Genomic DNA, 17,498 nt, shown 5'->3' on the forward strand with positions numbered 1-17,498 from the left:
GTTTCTTCACTTGAAAGGAATGGCAGCTCCCAGTCAACTTGAGCTCAGTACAAGTAACACCAGATACAACGCATTGTTTCTGACAAAACATAATTTTACTAAAAATTGAGATTTTTGTTTGCATTAACTGCATTCTTAGCATTACATAACCTTCAATTACCTGTTATGTGCAGTTGTAGACATACTGTCAGCCTTCTTTAAAACATTATTGAGCACTTCAACATGTGGAATTTCCTGTCAAAATAAGCCTAAGGTATCAGCCAGAGGAAAATGCTACAAATCCCAGTTGACTGAAGGGAGGTGAGCAGTACCTGCTCCTATGTTGCTCCATTCATCTCTACAATATCTAAGCAATAATTCTCTCTTTTAAAAAAACATTTTTCTGCGCTAAACCTCTGAATATATGCGAATGATCACCAGACTACACTGAAAAAACTAACAAAAACATATACAAACTTTCATAGGTACCACTGGGGACAAATAAATGCCTACACACAGGTGGTAAGACATATCACAAAAATTAAAACCAGAAATTCAAGCAATATGACTCCCTGCCTACTCACAGACACACAGCCTGTAAGAGGAAATACAAGTTTTAGGTACCCTGAGAGCAGAACACACACATACATGTGCAGAAACACACGCGCACACATGCGCACACACACGCCTTCTGCTCGCCCAGTCGCCCTCTTTTGCTCTCGCTCACACCCTGGCTCTCTCTCTCTCTCACACCCCACACATTTTCCACAGTTGTCCAAGACGAGGTCCATTAGTAGCAAGAGATACAGGGCTATATGCATGTCACCGGCCCCCTTTGTCCCTTTCAGGTCCATCACAATGCGATCTTCGTGTTGCGAAAACTGGAATTGTCCCTATGGGAAAGCAAAGAAATAGACAGTGAAGAGAGGGGGAGACTCAGCAAACACATTAAAGAAAGTGCATGCATGTGGGGTATGTGCAATATAACCGCCTCAAAGGTTTTGTAGTTTGTGCGTCTGCCCTGACAACTTTCTTCTCAACTTCAAGCCAAAGTCACCAAAAACACTGAGGGGAAAAATGCTGCCTCTAACCACAGATATAAGGACAAGTCATCCAGGTATCAACACTGCATGTGCATGTGCGTGCGTGTGCGTGCGTATGGGTATGCGTATGCGTGTGTGTGTGTGCACACGCCTGCGAAAGAAAAAGCTTGTGGCTAGCAATCGGAGTCAAGCTGATTTTAAGAGAGCCATGAGTCAAAATAACAGACTGTGTGTGCTTGTGCTTACGCATACAAGTTTTTGTGTAAACTTACTTGAGGCTATCGTTGTGGGTTTTGTACTCCATTATGGTGTTGGGGGGCAAATTGAGGACTCGGCGCAGTGTGTCTCTGATACGAGAAGTAGTCACTTGGTCGTTGGCAGTCTTGTTCCAGATTGACAGGATATCCTCCTGTAGGGTTATGCCATAAAATTAACACACGAATGCACACACATTCAACGTCCAGTTTCAACTTTGTCATTTTAGCTAGCTGGTAAGATTGGAAGAGGTCTTGCAAGTGATGCTAGCTAGCAACTTTAGCAACTTATCAATTACCTTGCTGTTTTAAGAATGGTGAAGCGAGTGTAAACACATTTCAATATCAGGGAAATATTACATATTTACAGGCAAACAGAAGGGGAAAACATTACCAGTTAACTTCTCTGCACACTACAGAAATTATTTCTGCCGATGAATTCAGAGTTAGAGAAATTCAACTCAATTGCAGTTGGTAGGAAATAATGAAACACAATGTGCAAGGCTTTTCAAAATGAAAGGCCCCAAGTATGTTTTGCAGCATAGCGGTAAAACAACTCCCAATCTCAGTTTAAGTTTTAGGGGGACATAAACTCCTGTAAATATTGGACGGGATGTGTCCCCCCCATCCCCTGTGTTTCCTATGCTCCTGCCCTCACTGTATGCCCCAGAAGCACACCTAGGGCTCCAATGCCCCCCAAGTGACTGACCTGGAAGCGGATAGACACCACCACACCGCAGATCTCCTCTCCCACCATAAACTGCTCCCCCAGCATGGCCAGAATGATGTTCTCCCAGAACCGTGAGGCCAGCCCCTTCCGCAGCCGAATGATCCACTTCCCTCCGTTCTTGTTTGCTTCATCCTGAGGAAGCGGGCCAATTATGGAAAACACATCAATGCAAATGGGGGAAAACGGCTGCTATCAGCATGCAAAGTAAGGCCATGGTGTGTACTCCAGAAGCTTCCAACAATTACACACCGAACAGTCAATGTGCACACACAGCTGCAGCAACTGAATGTCCTACATAATTTTCGCACTCTTTTCCATTCTCTCTCACACACGCGTACAGCCACACAAAATAAGCCAGACATCAATGTCTCCTCTGCCTCTACTCACCTCCCACATGGGCTTGATGCCCTCCTTGAAGATGTGGAAGTCACTGTGGCCAATCAGGTCTCCCGGCCGCACCAGGTGACTGTAGAGCTTCCAGAACTGCTCCACCTAAGACAGACAATAGGAATGGTTTATAAGTAGGCAGACAGACTTACCCAAGCGAAAGAGACTGACGAGCTGCCAAAGCAAGTCACCAAATCTGCATCCATGTGACTAGTTTGTCTGCCTTTCAGTGGGTAAGCAGAATAGTCCAATTAGTCAACAGTGCTTTTTGAAAATGAGCGCCACTGTGCCCATGAGTGAGGTACTTCTTAAAACTAAATGCTACAGCTTCCATCCATTTGAATCAGCACACAGGGTTTTCTCTTAAAGGCTAAACTGCAGTCCTGATTTGGACAGTGTAACCTAATCTGTCCAGATGTGAATCTTGTGGTATTATATAACTATTATTGACATCTGACGGATGCCAGCTGCAAAAGACCTGTACTGGTAATGCGAAAAAAAGTTTATCTTTTGTGTCTTCAGAACTTCTTGTTATCCTTTAAGAGCTGGGCTGTCTTCTGTGAAAAGTATAGTGCCCTCCAAAAGTATGGTAAGAGTAGAGTGAAATTTATTATTTTTACTATATACTTGAGGCATTTTGATTTGAGATCAAAAAGATGAATATGAGACAGAAGTACAATCAGCTTTTATCCCATGGTATTTTCCTTGCATATGTGTTACAGTGCCTATTGCTTTCATTTCCTTGCTCATCCATTAACCTAATTCTGCACAGCTGAAAGTCGGGAGACTCGACACAAAACAGCCGTTTCTGAAAGATGGTTAAACATACATGCATGTAAATACCATGAAATAAAAGCCGACTGCCTGTACTTTTGTCCCATATTCATCTTTTCATCTCAAATCCAAATGCTTTAAGTACAAAGCAAAAACACCTAATTTTACCCTACTGTTACCATGCTTTTGGACGGCACTGTATTTCACCACTGCAGCACTGGCTTCAGTGTTATTCAGAGACCACTCCCACCCATTCCCGAATAGAACTGACCGAGGCCACCGTGCCTATCTGGCGGATGTTCTGCTCATAGCTCTGGGTGTTGGCAGGACGGCTGGGTGTTCGGCGGAAGTACCAAAACGTGTAGTTGTACTGGAGAGGGTGTTCACCTGCCCCTGGAGAAATGGCCTGGGAGAGAGAGAGACAGAGAGTGTGTTGTGGGGCATACGTTATGCATGCTGTATATGTGGTTTCCACGTTCCTGCATGCTATATGTGTTGCTATGGCAATACGATTGTGGTTGCCCTGCCACATATGTGTGTGACACATTACAGATTTTCACTATATAGGCTATTTGACACCTGATCAGAGAAACCAGGTCCAGCTAGCACTCTGGGTGTAAACATACCTTTACTTCATTTTTGGCTGAACTGTGCCTTTAAGTTACTTTACCCACTCTAGGGAATTACTGCACTTTGATTTCTGACCTATGCACTTGTAAACCACTCAGGATTAAACCATCTGCTAAATGGCAGTAATGCAATGTATTGTTGTCCAGCTATGCAAGTGCATTATTCCTGCTTCTTCATTCAGGTGGCTCCAATATATACCTTCCTACCTACCTAGGTAAGACTAGTAAGCTAACCACCAAAACACCAACCTTTCGTCGTACGTTGTTATTGTGATTGTTGACACCACTGCTGTCCATCTTCCCTTCACGGGTGGCTGCCGGGTCTTCATTGTCTCCGGTGTCATCATCTTTCAAACTGTAGTGGCAGATAGAAAACAGATTAAATGTCCAGCAACACATGTACCCAGGAACACTACAATGAATCATGGACCCAAAGAAAAAAACATGGGTGTCATAAATACTAATAACACTGATCACATACTGCCCTATCAATCCAGACATTTCTGGGTCTCATCCAGTCATGTCCCCTCTGATTCAGTACAGCAGTGATTCTCAAACTCGGGCTTGGGGGACCCCCTGAGTATGCTGGTTTCTGTCCCAACCACAATTGCAATCACAGAAATTAAACAAGCTGTTAATTTTTCTTAATTAGGTGCTTTTCATAGAGGAATTATTTACCCTCTTAAGCTACATCATGTCAGAAATAGCTATGCTAGTCACAAAGAATAAAAGCACGATGTTCACATTGTAGGTTACTTATTGAGCTACACTGCAGATCTGATTAAAGACTGAGATGAATCAACAGGCTTCTAATTAGGTTGTTGAACACGTTTTTCTTTCATCATTTTTTCCTTAAGCATATGAACACAGTGCAGGTTTGGCTCGTTTTCATTTACTTTGCCTTTGAATTCTTCATTGTCAAATTACTAATTTTCGTGGACGTGTCCACACTTTCAAACATGTTGTTGTTTGCAATATATCACAATAAGTACAATGTGAACATTTATGCTATAAGGCACACATAGCCATTTCTAAAATAATGGGGCTTAGGTGGGTAAAAAAGCCCTCAAAACATTAAGGCACCTAATTAAGAAGACTTAACAGCATGTCAAAATCCTAGGACTGCAATTGTGGTTGGAACGAAAACCAGGATACACAGCGGTCCCCTAGGACCGAGTTTGGGAACCACTGAATTACATTACCACTATTCTCAGCACTAGCAGCGTTCCAGCGTGCACCTTACACAACATTTTAATGATAGTTACTAAGCCAACGTTGCTGAAACTAATCTAACGCTAACAATAGCTAGCTAATGCTATAGCTTATTGTTTCCAACTAGCGACAAATTCTTTGTAGCACAACTATGACACTTAAAATTAGCTAACATTACCGCTGTCTGCCATGGTTAAATTGGCTGAATATCAGTTAATTCTGACAGGCAATGAACGTTTCTGCTGAACTCCAGACACAGAAACTACAACGCTAAAGAACAAGTAGGTTTGCTAGCTTCTACGTTAGCAATTAGCTAGCTAACTTGTTAACTTACTGGTCAAACTGATTCATTGCTTGCTACTAGCTAGCAAGTCTCGAAACACCAAAAAGCAGTCGTAAAGCAAATCGTTATTTACAGCAAATAGGATAAAAACAAGTAGACAAAAAGAAAGTGAAGCAATAGATTGCAAAGCCCCTATTAGACGCCGTCATCCATGAACAACCGAGCAGTCGCAGTTCAACCCAAACAACGGAAAGAATATTCGGACAAAAAGCCACATTGCGTTACAAATAAATCGAGTTGCATAAAACTGTTGTGGCAACGCAGCATTGTAACATTACCCTGCACTTGTAGGTTGGTTTGGTTATTTTGGTTGCATGTGGCAAATTTTTTGCTCTACCTCATTTTCTCTGAAGCATGCTATATTTTAAGTCTATCTCAAAGAAGGAAAATAATGGATTTATACTTATACTTACTATTTTTAAAAAGCACACATGCTTTTTCAGCTAGAGCTAGTACCTGTATAAAAAAGGACCGGGTCATTCACTTATTTTACATTACAGGCATTTAGCAGACGCTCTTATTCAGAGCGACTTACACAACTTTTACATAGCATTTTTACATTGTATCCATTTATACAGCTGGATATATACTGAAGCAATTCCGGTTAAGTACCTTGCTGAAGGGTACAACGGCAGTGTCCTTACCCGGGAATCGAACGTACGACCTTTCGGTTACAAGCCCAGTTCCTTACCCACTGTGCTACACTCCACCCATTTTGCTGATAATCCACTGATCAAATGATAATGATTGGCTCTCGGACTTTAGCTTGGCAAACGCTACATACTGATCTCAATTTTTAAAGTTTTGCTGACGAAAGCCAGCAATAAACCTGCCGGATGAATCAGTGAACAGCGTAGTGCCTGCTGTGCGGTTATTCCAGTGAACGAATAGTAGGCGTGCAGATGCGTGTGAGGCGGAACTTGCATAGCCTAGGAGGTGACCATCGCAACCGCTCGGTTAATGGCCATCAGCTGTCGTAGACTGGGGTTAGGCTACCTTCAGCTTTTACTGGGGAACTCGCCTATTATTGATATACAGCATGGAGACAGTCTTCAATTCTGGACTAGTCGCAATCGGAGGTTTCACGGTTTTGTTTTATTTTTTAAAGTTCTCCTGGAAATTCTGGTGTGGGGTGAGAGTGTACGTTTTGTCAGAATATTGGAAAACTGACCTCCGAAAATACGGACAATGGGCGGGTAAGTTCGAGTTTTGACATTATCAAAAGAACGATTTGTGATATAGATAAAAATACAGTGCACATGCTTAGGGAGGTGGACTATATTTCGTTGTAGCCTAATTCACCGATGCAAAGCAACATGCCGATGAAAGTGTATTTTACCTTTGTTTCTAAGTTAGTTTCCATGCTAGCAAATAATTCAAAATAAAAAATATTGAATAGAAATTATGGCATTTAGCCTTTTGAAGCCATGCAATTCACATTTTCATGATGCCTTCAAGGTAGGCTACTGTGAAATAGTAGCCTAACCTTTAAATGGATTTTCACAAGTAATGGCGTTAACTCCGTTTCCATCGTTACTTCTATTACTTCATTATTCGCATGAGATTAAATAATTTGACTTTAGTTATGTTCATTTCATGAATGCTTTGAGAACCATTTTTCCGACAATTTGCAATGAAATGACCACAACTGCTCTCGAGTTCTGTGGCGCTGGTGCTAGGTGTTGTGAGGTAAATAATTGTTGAACTGAGTTGACCTTTGCTACCGGATTTGCTACCTGGAACAGTGGCGAATCTTCCCTGGAGCAACCGGCCTGCCAAATTTTCTCCAGTGACTCTACCTCAGAGACTATCTAAATTTCCACTTTTTATGCTGTCGCTGGCTGAATTACATTGTAACATATTCATGTTTGATGTCTTTATGATGGGCGTAAAACCAGGAATCTTCTGACAATAATGTCATGGTGTTTAGCCCTGCTTAAAAGCACATAAGGCACCTTTAATACATGAATTTGTCAGCTTTAAAAAAACAAAAAAAAAAACAGTCCCTTTCTTACCTTGCTATCACACCACCGCCCTTCCACACCTCAACCAATCAGCCATGTTGCCCAATGCCCCCGTCTCTTTCAACAATCCCCAACCCCGTTCAAACAACATAAAACGGATACTTTTTTTTACTCAAGCAGCCTAGAGTTTTGGGTACTTAACTTGAACCAGCCTGTTGTGGTGGAGATTTGGGGGTTGATGGCTGCTTTGCAGGAGGAATCTGAACCTTGCATCTTGGCCTGCTGTTTTCTTGGTGTTTGGTGTGTGCAGGGTCTGTGTGTGTGTGTGTATGTGTGTGTGTGTGTGTGTGTAAGGTTTGACTTTAACTGTTGATATGCTTGTGTTCAGTATTCAGAGTGCTAGTGGTAAAATGAGGGTGTTAACTGGTTGAAACTACTGGATTCAGAACATAGACATTTTACTCAATCCTCACTGTTCTTACATTAGCAGGGGGTAAACCACTGCTAACCAAGAGAAACATTGATGCTGGTCTCACATTTGCAAAAAAGCACCTGGATGATTCCCTAGATTTTTGGGATAATGTTTTATGGACAGATGAGTCAAAAGTGGTACTTTCTGGACAACATGGGTCCCAAATAAATGCTTAAAAATGTTATGCCGTACCACCTGCGCATGCGTCCTACTAAACGAAGCACCACCTGTGCATGCGTCCCACAAAACGTCCCTCAAAGGTCGTCAGTGAATGAGTGAGTGAGTGAGTGACCACAATTTGCCATGCATAGCCATCGGTGGCAGTTCCTGCGTGCCGTGTGAAAAACTGTAATACAGACGTTCATGCAATTTAAAAAGCTTCGGCAGAAGGAATGCACTTTTGAGCCAGTAGAGCTTACCCTGGTGGTAAACTTGGCAATATAACCATTAATTGTTCATTGAATTATGAGTACCCACAGTTTTTATTTATTTTTTATTTCTTTGTTTGTAGCTGTATGCTCCAGCTTTATCCCATGAAATTCTTTCAACAAATCAAGAGAAGGACCGAATGAATGAAAGATATGCCAGAGACAAAGATAGCATGGGGAATGAATGTCTTTTAGATTTCAGGGAAAGATGAAGAGGATAATATGACACAATGGTCACACAGTGTACAAGATAATTTCAGTGGCTGTTTCAGAGATTTTACAAAAGCTCTGCACTCTCAATGGAAATAAACTATTCACTTTTTTTCAAGTGATGTACAGATTAGTCTGGAACTTCCTCAGCATTTATTTTAGGGAAGACATATTGTGCAGCACCAAGGCTCAGAACTGGGTGGTCACGTGATTGCTAAAAATAACTTAAAAGGAAATAACAGATGATGGCCTGAAAGATGGGTGTATGGCTGTGTCTGTGATACTTTCCCTTTATGTGCCTAAATGTGGGTGAGGTTTCAGACAAGCTGTGTAGAAAGGTTATTGTTTTAAATTTTCCTCATAAGGAAATTTGTGTCCTAATTGTTTTAAGCTTAAGGTTTACTTTATTGATTCCCAAGGGAGAGAATTGTCTTGGATCAGAGAGATCCTACTGCATAAAAAAAACTAACATAAACATACGCATATCACCATTGCATATTATAGTCCATCAATCCGTATTTTATTATAATGCTGTAATCAAAGAGGATAGTTTTCCCATCCACATTCAACTGAGGTACCTGCTTTTGATTTTTGATTCAAAAGCATTTGCATAAAGCAAAAAAGGTTTCTTGTTGAGAGTGCTGCGCTTTCTGCATTTTTGAGAGCTGACATTAATCATGTAACAAATCTATGAGTTGAGTACATTTTCATATCTTGTGTGTTTCATATAAAATGCAGGCTCTGTTTATCCTGAACTTGATGTTCCAGATATCTTCTAATGATGAAAGGGTGTGATACTTTGCTGACCTTAATCTGTGTGTGCATTTCTATATTGTTGTGATAGTTGTCACTGGAGCAACCTCTGGGATCGGCAGAGCTTACGCTAATGAGGTGGGTTTTTTTTAAAGACATAATTTATGAATGGTATTGTAGTATAGCCTCACCCACAAATTAGAGACCTTGAGCAATTTGACAATATCAGACTGAACAATGAACTTGCACTGAAGGCAGAGGTGTAAGGCTATATCATTACTTCATATCTTTAACAATGAGTTATGACTATATTGTGTTACCTGACAGACTTTAAAATACGATGAGCTCCATAATGTTTGGGGCAAAGACATTTTCTTGATTTAGCTTTGTGCTCCACATTTCTAGATTTGTAATCAAACAATTCACATGTGGTAAGAGTGCACATTCTCCACTTAAATTAAATTTTATTTGTATAAACTTTGGTTTCACATGTTGAAATTACAACCGATTTTATACATAGCTCACCATTTCAGGGCACTATAATATTTGGGACATATTAATGTTATGTAAAGGAAAGTAGTCATGTTTAGTACTTGCATATCCTTTTCATGCAATGACTGCTTGAAGTCTGTGACCGATAGCCATCACCAGGTGCGGAGTGTCTTTTCAGGTGATGTCCTGCCAGGTCTGTACTGCAGCCATCTTTAGCTCCTGCTTGTTTTCAGTCTAGCTGCCTTAAGTTTTTTTTCTTCAGCATATGAAATGTACATTCAATTGGATTCAGATCAGGTGAATGACTTGGCTAATCAATAATTTTTCAGTTTTTGGCTTTGGAGCACTCCTTTGTTGTTTTAGCTGCGTGTTTGGGATCATTGTCTTTAACTAGTAGCTTGCACAATAGGCCTCCTGAAGAGTGTTTTTGATCTGTCGGACAGGGGTTTTGCTTCATTATGGTGAGAATTATTCAGCTCTAGAGGTCGTCCTTGGCCTACCAGGCCCTTTGCGATTACTGAACTCGCCAGTGCTTTCTTTCTTAATGATGTTCCAAATGGTCTATTTTGGTAAGCCTCAGGTTTGGCCTTTGACCTTTGGTTTTTTTTTAGAATCAAGACTAGATACTGAAAGCCTCATACCTGCACCAAGGAAGCAGTTAAACACACCTGAGAAATCTGAAACCAATCAAGCTATTCACAAACATTATAGAACTCATTGTGATCTCAAATCACATGCAGTACAATGAAAATGATCCTTGTAATCACCTGAACATGGTCTGCTGTTGGTGGACTAGAAAATGCAAACAAGTATTTCCAGTTTAACACTCGTGTTTTTGTGTGTAATATTTCTGTTATGTACCCCCTGCAGTTGGCTAAAAGAGGACTGGACATTTTACTGATCAGCCGTTCGGAAGAAAAGCTCCACACTGTTGCCAGGGAGATTGGTGAGAGATGTGACAGGAAAGCAGAAAAATATATGGATTTTAGGATATGGAGATGGAGCAAAAGAAGAATGATGAAGTTGGATTTTTCCCCCATGCTTTGAATTAAAACATTGAATGCTTCCTATTCAGAGAGGCTTCATGGGAGAAAGACACGTGTCATTCAGGCAGATTTCACAGAGGGCCATGCTATCTATCCTGCCATCGCAGAGGGGCTGCACAACCTGGATATTGGCATATTAGGTAATGGGACCTAGACAGAGGTTGTGTTGGTGAGAACAACATGAAAATGTTCAAGCTGTTTCAGCTATTATAGGGATATTCCACCTGAAATCAAATTTTCATGATTTTCTACTTGCATTCAGCATTATTGATCTGTCCAGATGGTTTTTCAAACATTTGTGCTTGCACCATAAAGACACAAACACGAAACACTAAGCTGAACAAAAACATCGTTCCATTTCTAAATTATGATGGATCTTTATTTATATACAGTACTTGTTTAAGACTGCTGACATAGTTTGTGATATGACTGCACACAGTTAATTTCTAAAAATCAAACAATGGAAAATTGTATTTCCATGTACACTGATAATGTTTATCTTCTTTGTCTGTCTCCCAAATTATAGTAAATAATGTAGGCATGAACTACGTTGGAGCATTATGTTTTTTTCTGGATGTTTCCCGTGCTGAACAGGTATGAGCTGCAGGACTTTTGTTACCATAATTACAAATTAAGACACTGCATCCTTAGTGGTGCAAAGCATTGTTGTGAAAATGCTGCATTTTCAGAGGGATTTGTGTATCTTGTCCTTCCATGGGCACTTTTGCTTTGTTGTGATGGTTGCAGAACATTGTTCAACTGCCTGAAATAAATCTTAGTAGTTCATGCCACTTCAAACATTTTAAAATATCTTGCTTCTTTCCTCCCAGAGAATCACTGAGGTGATCAACTGTAACATCCTGTCTGTGACACAGGTCAGGTTCCTCTCTGTCTGTCTGTCTGTCTGTCTATATCAGAGTTATCTTTTTTCACATCTTCCAACATTGTAAACTGTTCAGTAGTAAACCAACTTTTAGTCTAATCGAGGTTATTTGATTGTTATTGCGCTCATACTGTATGAACTCTGTTATGGAGTTGAAATGGCACTGAACATTTACCTGTGTTGTTCTTATGCAGATGTCAGATGTCATTCACTTCTTACTTTTTATCAGTTAAATTAAAGGTCCAGACATCCAAAGCAATCAAAGTATTTCACAAATGACCCGTAGCCCAGCTATTCTTTATCATAAGTATTAAATACATTCTCAAATGTGCAACACATTTTACATCTTAACTGTCAAACATAAATTGTGCAATATGTGGAAAATTTGTGAAAACAGCAGTGATACTGAAGAGGCTGTTACATAAGACCATTAGAGGTAATGGTTCAATTGTTTTGATTTGCATAATACACCTCACGTATTGAAGCATTGGATTTTGTTTGCTATGACTGAATGTCAACCCATTGCCCATGTGTTTTATTGCAGCAAAGCACCTGTTACATTTTGCAACATATCATAAAATATTGTGATATGCAGAAGTCAGTTTTGAAAGAAACATCCCGTACATCCAAATGGAAGAATTCTGGGGTTTTTGACAGTGCTAATACAGTCTTTGTCTCTCTGCAGATGACAAGACTGGTTCTCCCACACATGGTTGAAAAGTATGTCTATAATAATATAATCATATATCATAATCAAACATAAATCAAATTTCAAAGGAATGTGTGAACAGGCATTTCATAAGAATATATATGCATACAGTTACATTTACAGTGCAAGCCAAAAGTATTAGACCACCTGTGTTTTTGCTTCTGTTTTTTTAAACCTTAGGTAGAGAAGAATTCAGTTAATATGTGCATTTATTGAATAACAAACCAAAGTATAAGGTTTTTTTTTTCAATTTCTACCTACAATAACATAAAAGGAGGATCAAGAGGCAGTTGACAGTATCTTATGGTGTTTCGCAAAATAAATGTTTGTAAAATTGCACCACAACTACTGGTAGTACAGGACTTGATGCAGCTAGAGAGAAACCAGTTGCCCTGACTACAATGAAATGACTTGCTGGTCTAAAGGGATGAAACCCTTTAGAATTGCCCTGAAATTGCACACATCTGTCTTTCAGAAGCATAATTCCTTTTTATAATCATTTTAACTATCATGGATGGTCATATAAATGTTTTCCCGTGCTGAACAGGTATGAGCTACAGGACTTTTGTTACCATTTAGCTAGCTATACTGAACAATGTAGATTAAACTACACTATTTATCCATTTAAAACTTCTTGCATTATTAATTTATTGCTTATTTAATTAAACTGTTTATTTATTTATTTATTTACATTTTTAGTAGCTTATTCTATAGACTTTTAGTAACTCCATACGTCTTAACAAGATATTTTATAGTATTGTTTTGTATTGTCATTTTGTCGGTATGATTAATATTTTGCCTGTTCATTGTATTTTTACCTATTGCACCTTCTTTATTTATTTATTTTTATTCAATACGTTAAACCATACCTTGCATGAAATGTGTAAACCTTCCTACTTTATCTAACAAAATTGCAAAGCTTAAAGAATGAATCAGGACCCTACATCAAATGCTAGAAAGTGAGCAATTTATTGGTTCCCTCCTGCAACCCCCTGAACTCCCATCCATAAATATCAGTGCTGTCCCAAAATCTGACACTTCAACAGGCCGCACTATAATCACAAGACCCCTGGTCCTCAACCTCTGCACACCCCTTACGGGTAGACTACAGGTGTCTCACCCCAGTACAGCCCTGGCCATCCCCCCAAAACACTCTGTCCCAAGCACCTTCTCCACATGCACAGGCATCGGTACAGGATGATTTCACCCCAGTGCATTGGAAAAACAGCTGCTGGCCCAAGGATTCAAAGACCCACCCAATCAGTACATCAAGTTCTCTCCTGTCAGTGACCCCTCGTACTACTCTGAGGGAGCTCCTTTCTTAGGAATGAGTCACCAACTGCCAACACTGTTACATGCCTCCCTGGTGTCTAGAAGCAAGCTCGGAAGATGTGTGTTGAGGTCATCTTTTCTGGTCTAGTGCCTGTTCCAAGGAAAGGGATGATGTATACAGCAGGCTCAACTCCCTCAACCATTGGCTGTCTAACTGGTGCAATACACACAAAGTGTGCTTTGCTGACAACTGTCCATGGTTATGGGGGCAGCCTGCCCTTGAGATGGACTACATCAAAGTAATATTGAAGCCTGTCTGCTGTATCTGTTTAATTGAGATTTGCTATGATGCTCAGAGGGACGTTGTCTAGAACCACTCCTTCTCGTCAGTCAACTCAGCCCTCTTCTAGCAAACCCAAGATTGATCCAAGTGCTGCACTAACACCGAATGTTTTCATATCTCGCACTAATGGGTTGGGGCTAATATGTTTTAATGTGAGAACCTTAATCTCAAAAATAGACGTGGACATCTGAAACAAATCCTGGTTCCCTTTGTCTTATATGAAATTTTGTCCTAAGATCTGAACCCATTTGTATACATATAACCATATACATATTTGTTATCTGTCCTTCTGAAATGTTTTGTCTATGTCTGCCTGCCTATCCCTCTTTCTTTCTTTGTCAGGGGTAAGGGCTTGATTATAAATGTGTCTTCTGAGGCTGCCTCCCACCCACAGCCCATGCTGACTCTATACTCTGCAACCAAGGTCAGATTTTCTGTTCTTACTTACATCCATAGTCACTTTTGCATTTGCTTGGGTCATTGCATTTATGATGCATTTTAAATGAATTTTAACTTTTGAATTTTAACTAAAGTTTTTTCATGCCGTTTTCCAATTATGGAAGAGTCATGGAAAAAGAGAAATTGCCTAAATGTCCTGGAAAACAATTAGTTGGCCTGCAAAATAATTTTTGTGTAACATTATAGGCCAAGACCAGAGGTGCCCCAGTTTGTGACCACGAAGGTGTAAAATCACAAATATGTGATTAGAATGTTCCTAACTGAACATTTGAATGCTGATGTAACAATCACTACTCTTAATTGAAAGTAAAACTCCAAAAAACCTTTAAATAAATTTGCATGATTGGTGCTCATCTGTAAAATGTCAGGAAAATCAATTTACCTGAACTGCATGTTTGAATATCTTTGTGGAACGCCCATTTGCCAAATACAGAACCTAGAATAGGAGAAGCGGGCTTTATTTAAGCAAAATGGCACAAGAGGACGTGATATTGTGAATATGGTCACGGCTACCGGGATGTTGTTAGGCGCGATGCGAAGTGGAGTAATATATAATGGTGGGAACGTTCCCTTCTGCTATTAGGGGTTCTACTATTCCACTTTTCACCAAAAAGTTATTGTAATATCAAAAAATTGCATGATTTTCTGTTTCCATGCACACAGTGACATAATGTTTGGGACAAAGACATACCTTTTCTTTATTTGGCCCTGTACTCCTCAGTTTTAGATTTGTGATCATTCTCAGCTTTTATTAGAGTACCCTAACAAATATGTTTTGGTCCCAAACACTCTTTGCAAGACCAACATTTCATTTTCCTATTAATGTGCTTGCTTGCATGTAGATTATTTTGTAACTTCTGTCACCGCAACTACAGATTTTGCTGTGCAATGTTATGTATTCACCATTGTATTCACTATAACCCCCCCCCCCTTTTTTTCTAGATTTTTGTTACCTATTTCTCCAGATGTCTGAACACAGAATATAGTTCCCAGGGGGTCAAAGTACAGGTAGAGCATCTGGGTTGAGGGGGGAAATGTATTATTGCCTTTACAGTTCAAAGAAAATCTCAGGATTTCTAACTTCTCTTCTTTCTACTTTTACCATTATTCTTGTTCTTTCCGTTGCTTGCTGTGCTCCATTTCTTTCTCCATCCCAATTTCTCTCTGTCTACCATTTCCTGCTTTCCTCTCCCTTCACCTTCTATTTTATTCCTTCCGTCTCTTGTCTCTCAGTGTGTGGCTCCCTTTATCGTCTCCACGAACATGACGCCAAACATGACAGTCAATGCCTTTGTGAAGAGTGCCCCAGATTATGCCCGTGAGGCCTTGAACACAGTGGGCCATTCCAGCCACACCAGTGGCTGCCTCTCTCATGCCCTGCAGGTGAGGGCCCGGATAGGGGCGCTTTCTTTTTTTGACATGTGTACTACCTCTTGCCTATTACAGCCCTCAGGATTTTAGCTCCAGTTTACCTATTCCAATTCTCCTTGTGCATTATTTAACAAATTTGCAATGATTCTTGGTGAAATTATAAGGGTGGTCCTTGGCTTAAGACCGAAGATTTTGTAGTATGTCAGGACCCATGAGCAAGGTTAATTACTTTTTGCAAATGCCTTGACAGGCTGAGAGCCTTGCTCTTTATGTAACTACTGTGTCAAAACATACTCATGTATTTAAAATATCAATTAATTTGCATTCCTGTATTTCATTGCATGTGTTTTAGAATGTATTACACAGTCCCCTCTCCTGTCTTTCCTCCCTTAGCACGTGGCTCTCACCATCTTCTTTCCTGGTTGGTTGCGACTCTCTCCTTTCTGTGTGAGGCAGATGGAGAAAATTTGTAACAGAACACAAGAGAACACTATGACAACATCCAAGAAGGAGAACTGACAATTAAAAAGAAACAACCATAAATTACATAATAAATGGATTATAATGGTATAAATCAGTGTCTCCAAGCAGAGTTATTGCAATAGTCTCTTAACTGCCTTGTGATTAGGTTGCGTTCAGTAAAGGTGTAATTGTAGAAACCGCTTCAGAAAAGCCCATCTCTAAACATTTAGAATGTCTGAGCCCTTGAGACCATGGCTGAGAGATGGGTATATTCTACAGAAATAAGCTTTTTCCAGTTGTGTTCTTCTGCAATTTGCACATTGAAAGAGGGCTGATACTTTGGGTGTCCTTTAATATTCACTCGAGTGTTACTACTGCATTCATGCTGGAGTGAGTACAAGATGACAATAATGTGTTTTTAAGTAACATTGTTAACCCCCCCCCCCCCCAAAAAAAAAAAAAACAAACCATGAAAAATATTAAGAAAACACCAATGTTTAGACTGGAATGTGAACTACTTCAACATCTTAAAGTACAACTGTGAATAATTATATTTTGTACCTTTCACAAGATGTCTTAATTTTTTGATGATCCTCGGCTACAACTTCCTGTAGGGAAATAACCTACTGGGAGCTTGTTGAGTTTTCTATTTGAAGACTGAAATTCTGTCTGTACTCCAACAAACCGTCAACTAAACATCAAAGCATCATTATTGTACTGGCATATCCTCCTAAGCATGCAGCAATTCACCCTGACACAAAAAGACAAATGCCACCCTTTTCTTCAGATCAGCCAACACAAAAATAAGACGTTAAAAGATTATTAGTCTGTGTATAACTGACATCACAGTGTTGCAGCAAATAATAATTTTGGTTATTCTCACTGAACTTCCTCCTGGCAGTTCTTTTGCCACATGTCAAGTCATCATCTTGAATTTAATAATAAACTTAATGTGTACAATAACGATTTAAAATAAATAAGTTTTTTGAGATATCACTATATTTACACTGATTTGCAGAGGTGACATGAAATCACTCTGGATTTTGTCGAAAGAAAACTGGGGTTTGGATATGCTCATTTATCAACATATGTTTTTTGTTTTGTAAAAAGAGCAGGACTGTCCACCCTCCTTTTGTATATCATTTTCTTTTAGACAGGACAGTAGATAGAGAAGGGAGCACAGCAGGGACTGAACCCCCACCCACACAGTGGGATGTATTTTCTCAACAGTCAGCCACTCTACAGACTACACCACATCACATCACTTATTAACTCTTGAGACT

General features: G+C 39.8%; 2 protein-coding genes across 2 annotated transcripts; one reads left to right on the top strand and one right to left on the bottom strand.

The window, feature by feature from the left end:
* Positions 1 to 73: 73 nt before the first annotated feature.
* Positions 74 to 5,544, bottom strand: LOC135263357 (eukaryotic translation initiation factor 4E type 2-like). Its single transcript, XM_064351284.1, has 7 exons — positions 5,343 to 5,544; positions 4,046 to 4,151; positions 3,439 to 3,573; positions 2,394 to 2,498; positions 1,986 to 2,138; positions 1,295 to 1,431; positions 74 to 872 (listed from the first exon to the last, which is right to left on the bottom strand). Exons 1-7 carry the CDS (start codon positions 5,357 to 5,359, stop codon positions 833 to 835), a joined length of 693 nt encoding a protein of 230 aa, XP_064207354.1. The 5' UTR covers positions 5,360 to 5,544; the 3' UTR covers positions 74 to 832.
* A 531-nt stretch (positions 5,545 to 6,075) lies between these two features.
* On the top strand, positions 6,076 to 16,692 carry hsd20b2 (hydroxysteroid (20-beta) dehydrogenase 2). Its single transcript, XM_064351283.1, has 11 exons — positions 6,076 to 6,547; positions 9,270 to 9,316; positions 10,541 to 10,616; positions 10,746 to 10,856; positions 11,243 to 11,310; positions 11,547 to 11,591; positions 12,285 to 12,319; positions 14,266 to 14,347; positions 15,325 to 15,390; positions 15,616 to 15,765; positions 16,147 to 16,692. The coding sequence occupies exons 1-11, from the start codon at positions 6,391 to 6,393 to the stop codon at positions 16,270 to 16,272; spliced, it is 963 nt and encodes a 320-aa protein (XP_064207353.1). The 5' UTR covers positions 6,076 to 6,390; the 3' UTR covers positions 16,273 to 16,692.
* The last annotated feature ends 806 nt before the right edge of the window (positions 16,693 to 17,498 follow it).

This window comes from Anguilla rostrata, chromosome 9 (assembly GCF_018555375.3).
Source record: "Anguilla rostrata isolate EN2019 chromosome 9, ASM1855537v3, whole genome shotgun sequence".
Taxonomy (NCBI): Eukaryota; Metazoa; Chordata; class Actinopteri; order Anguilliformes; family Anguillidae; genus Anguilla; species Anguilla rostrata.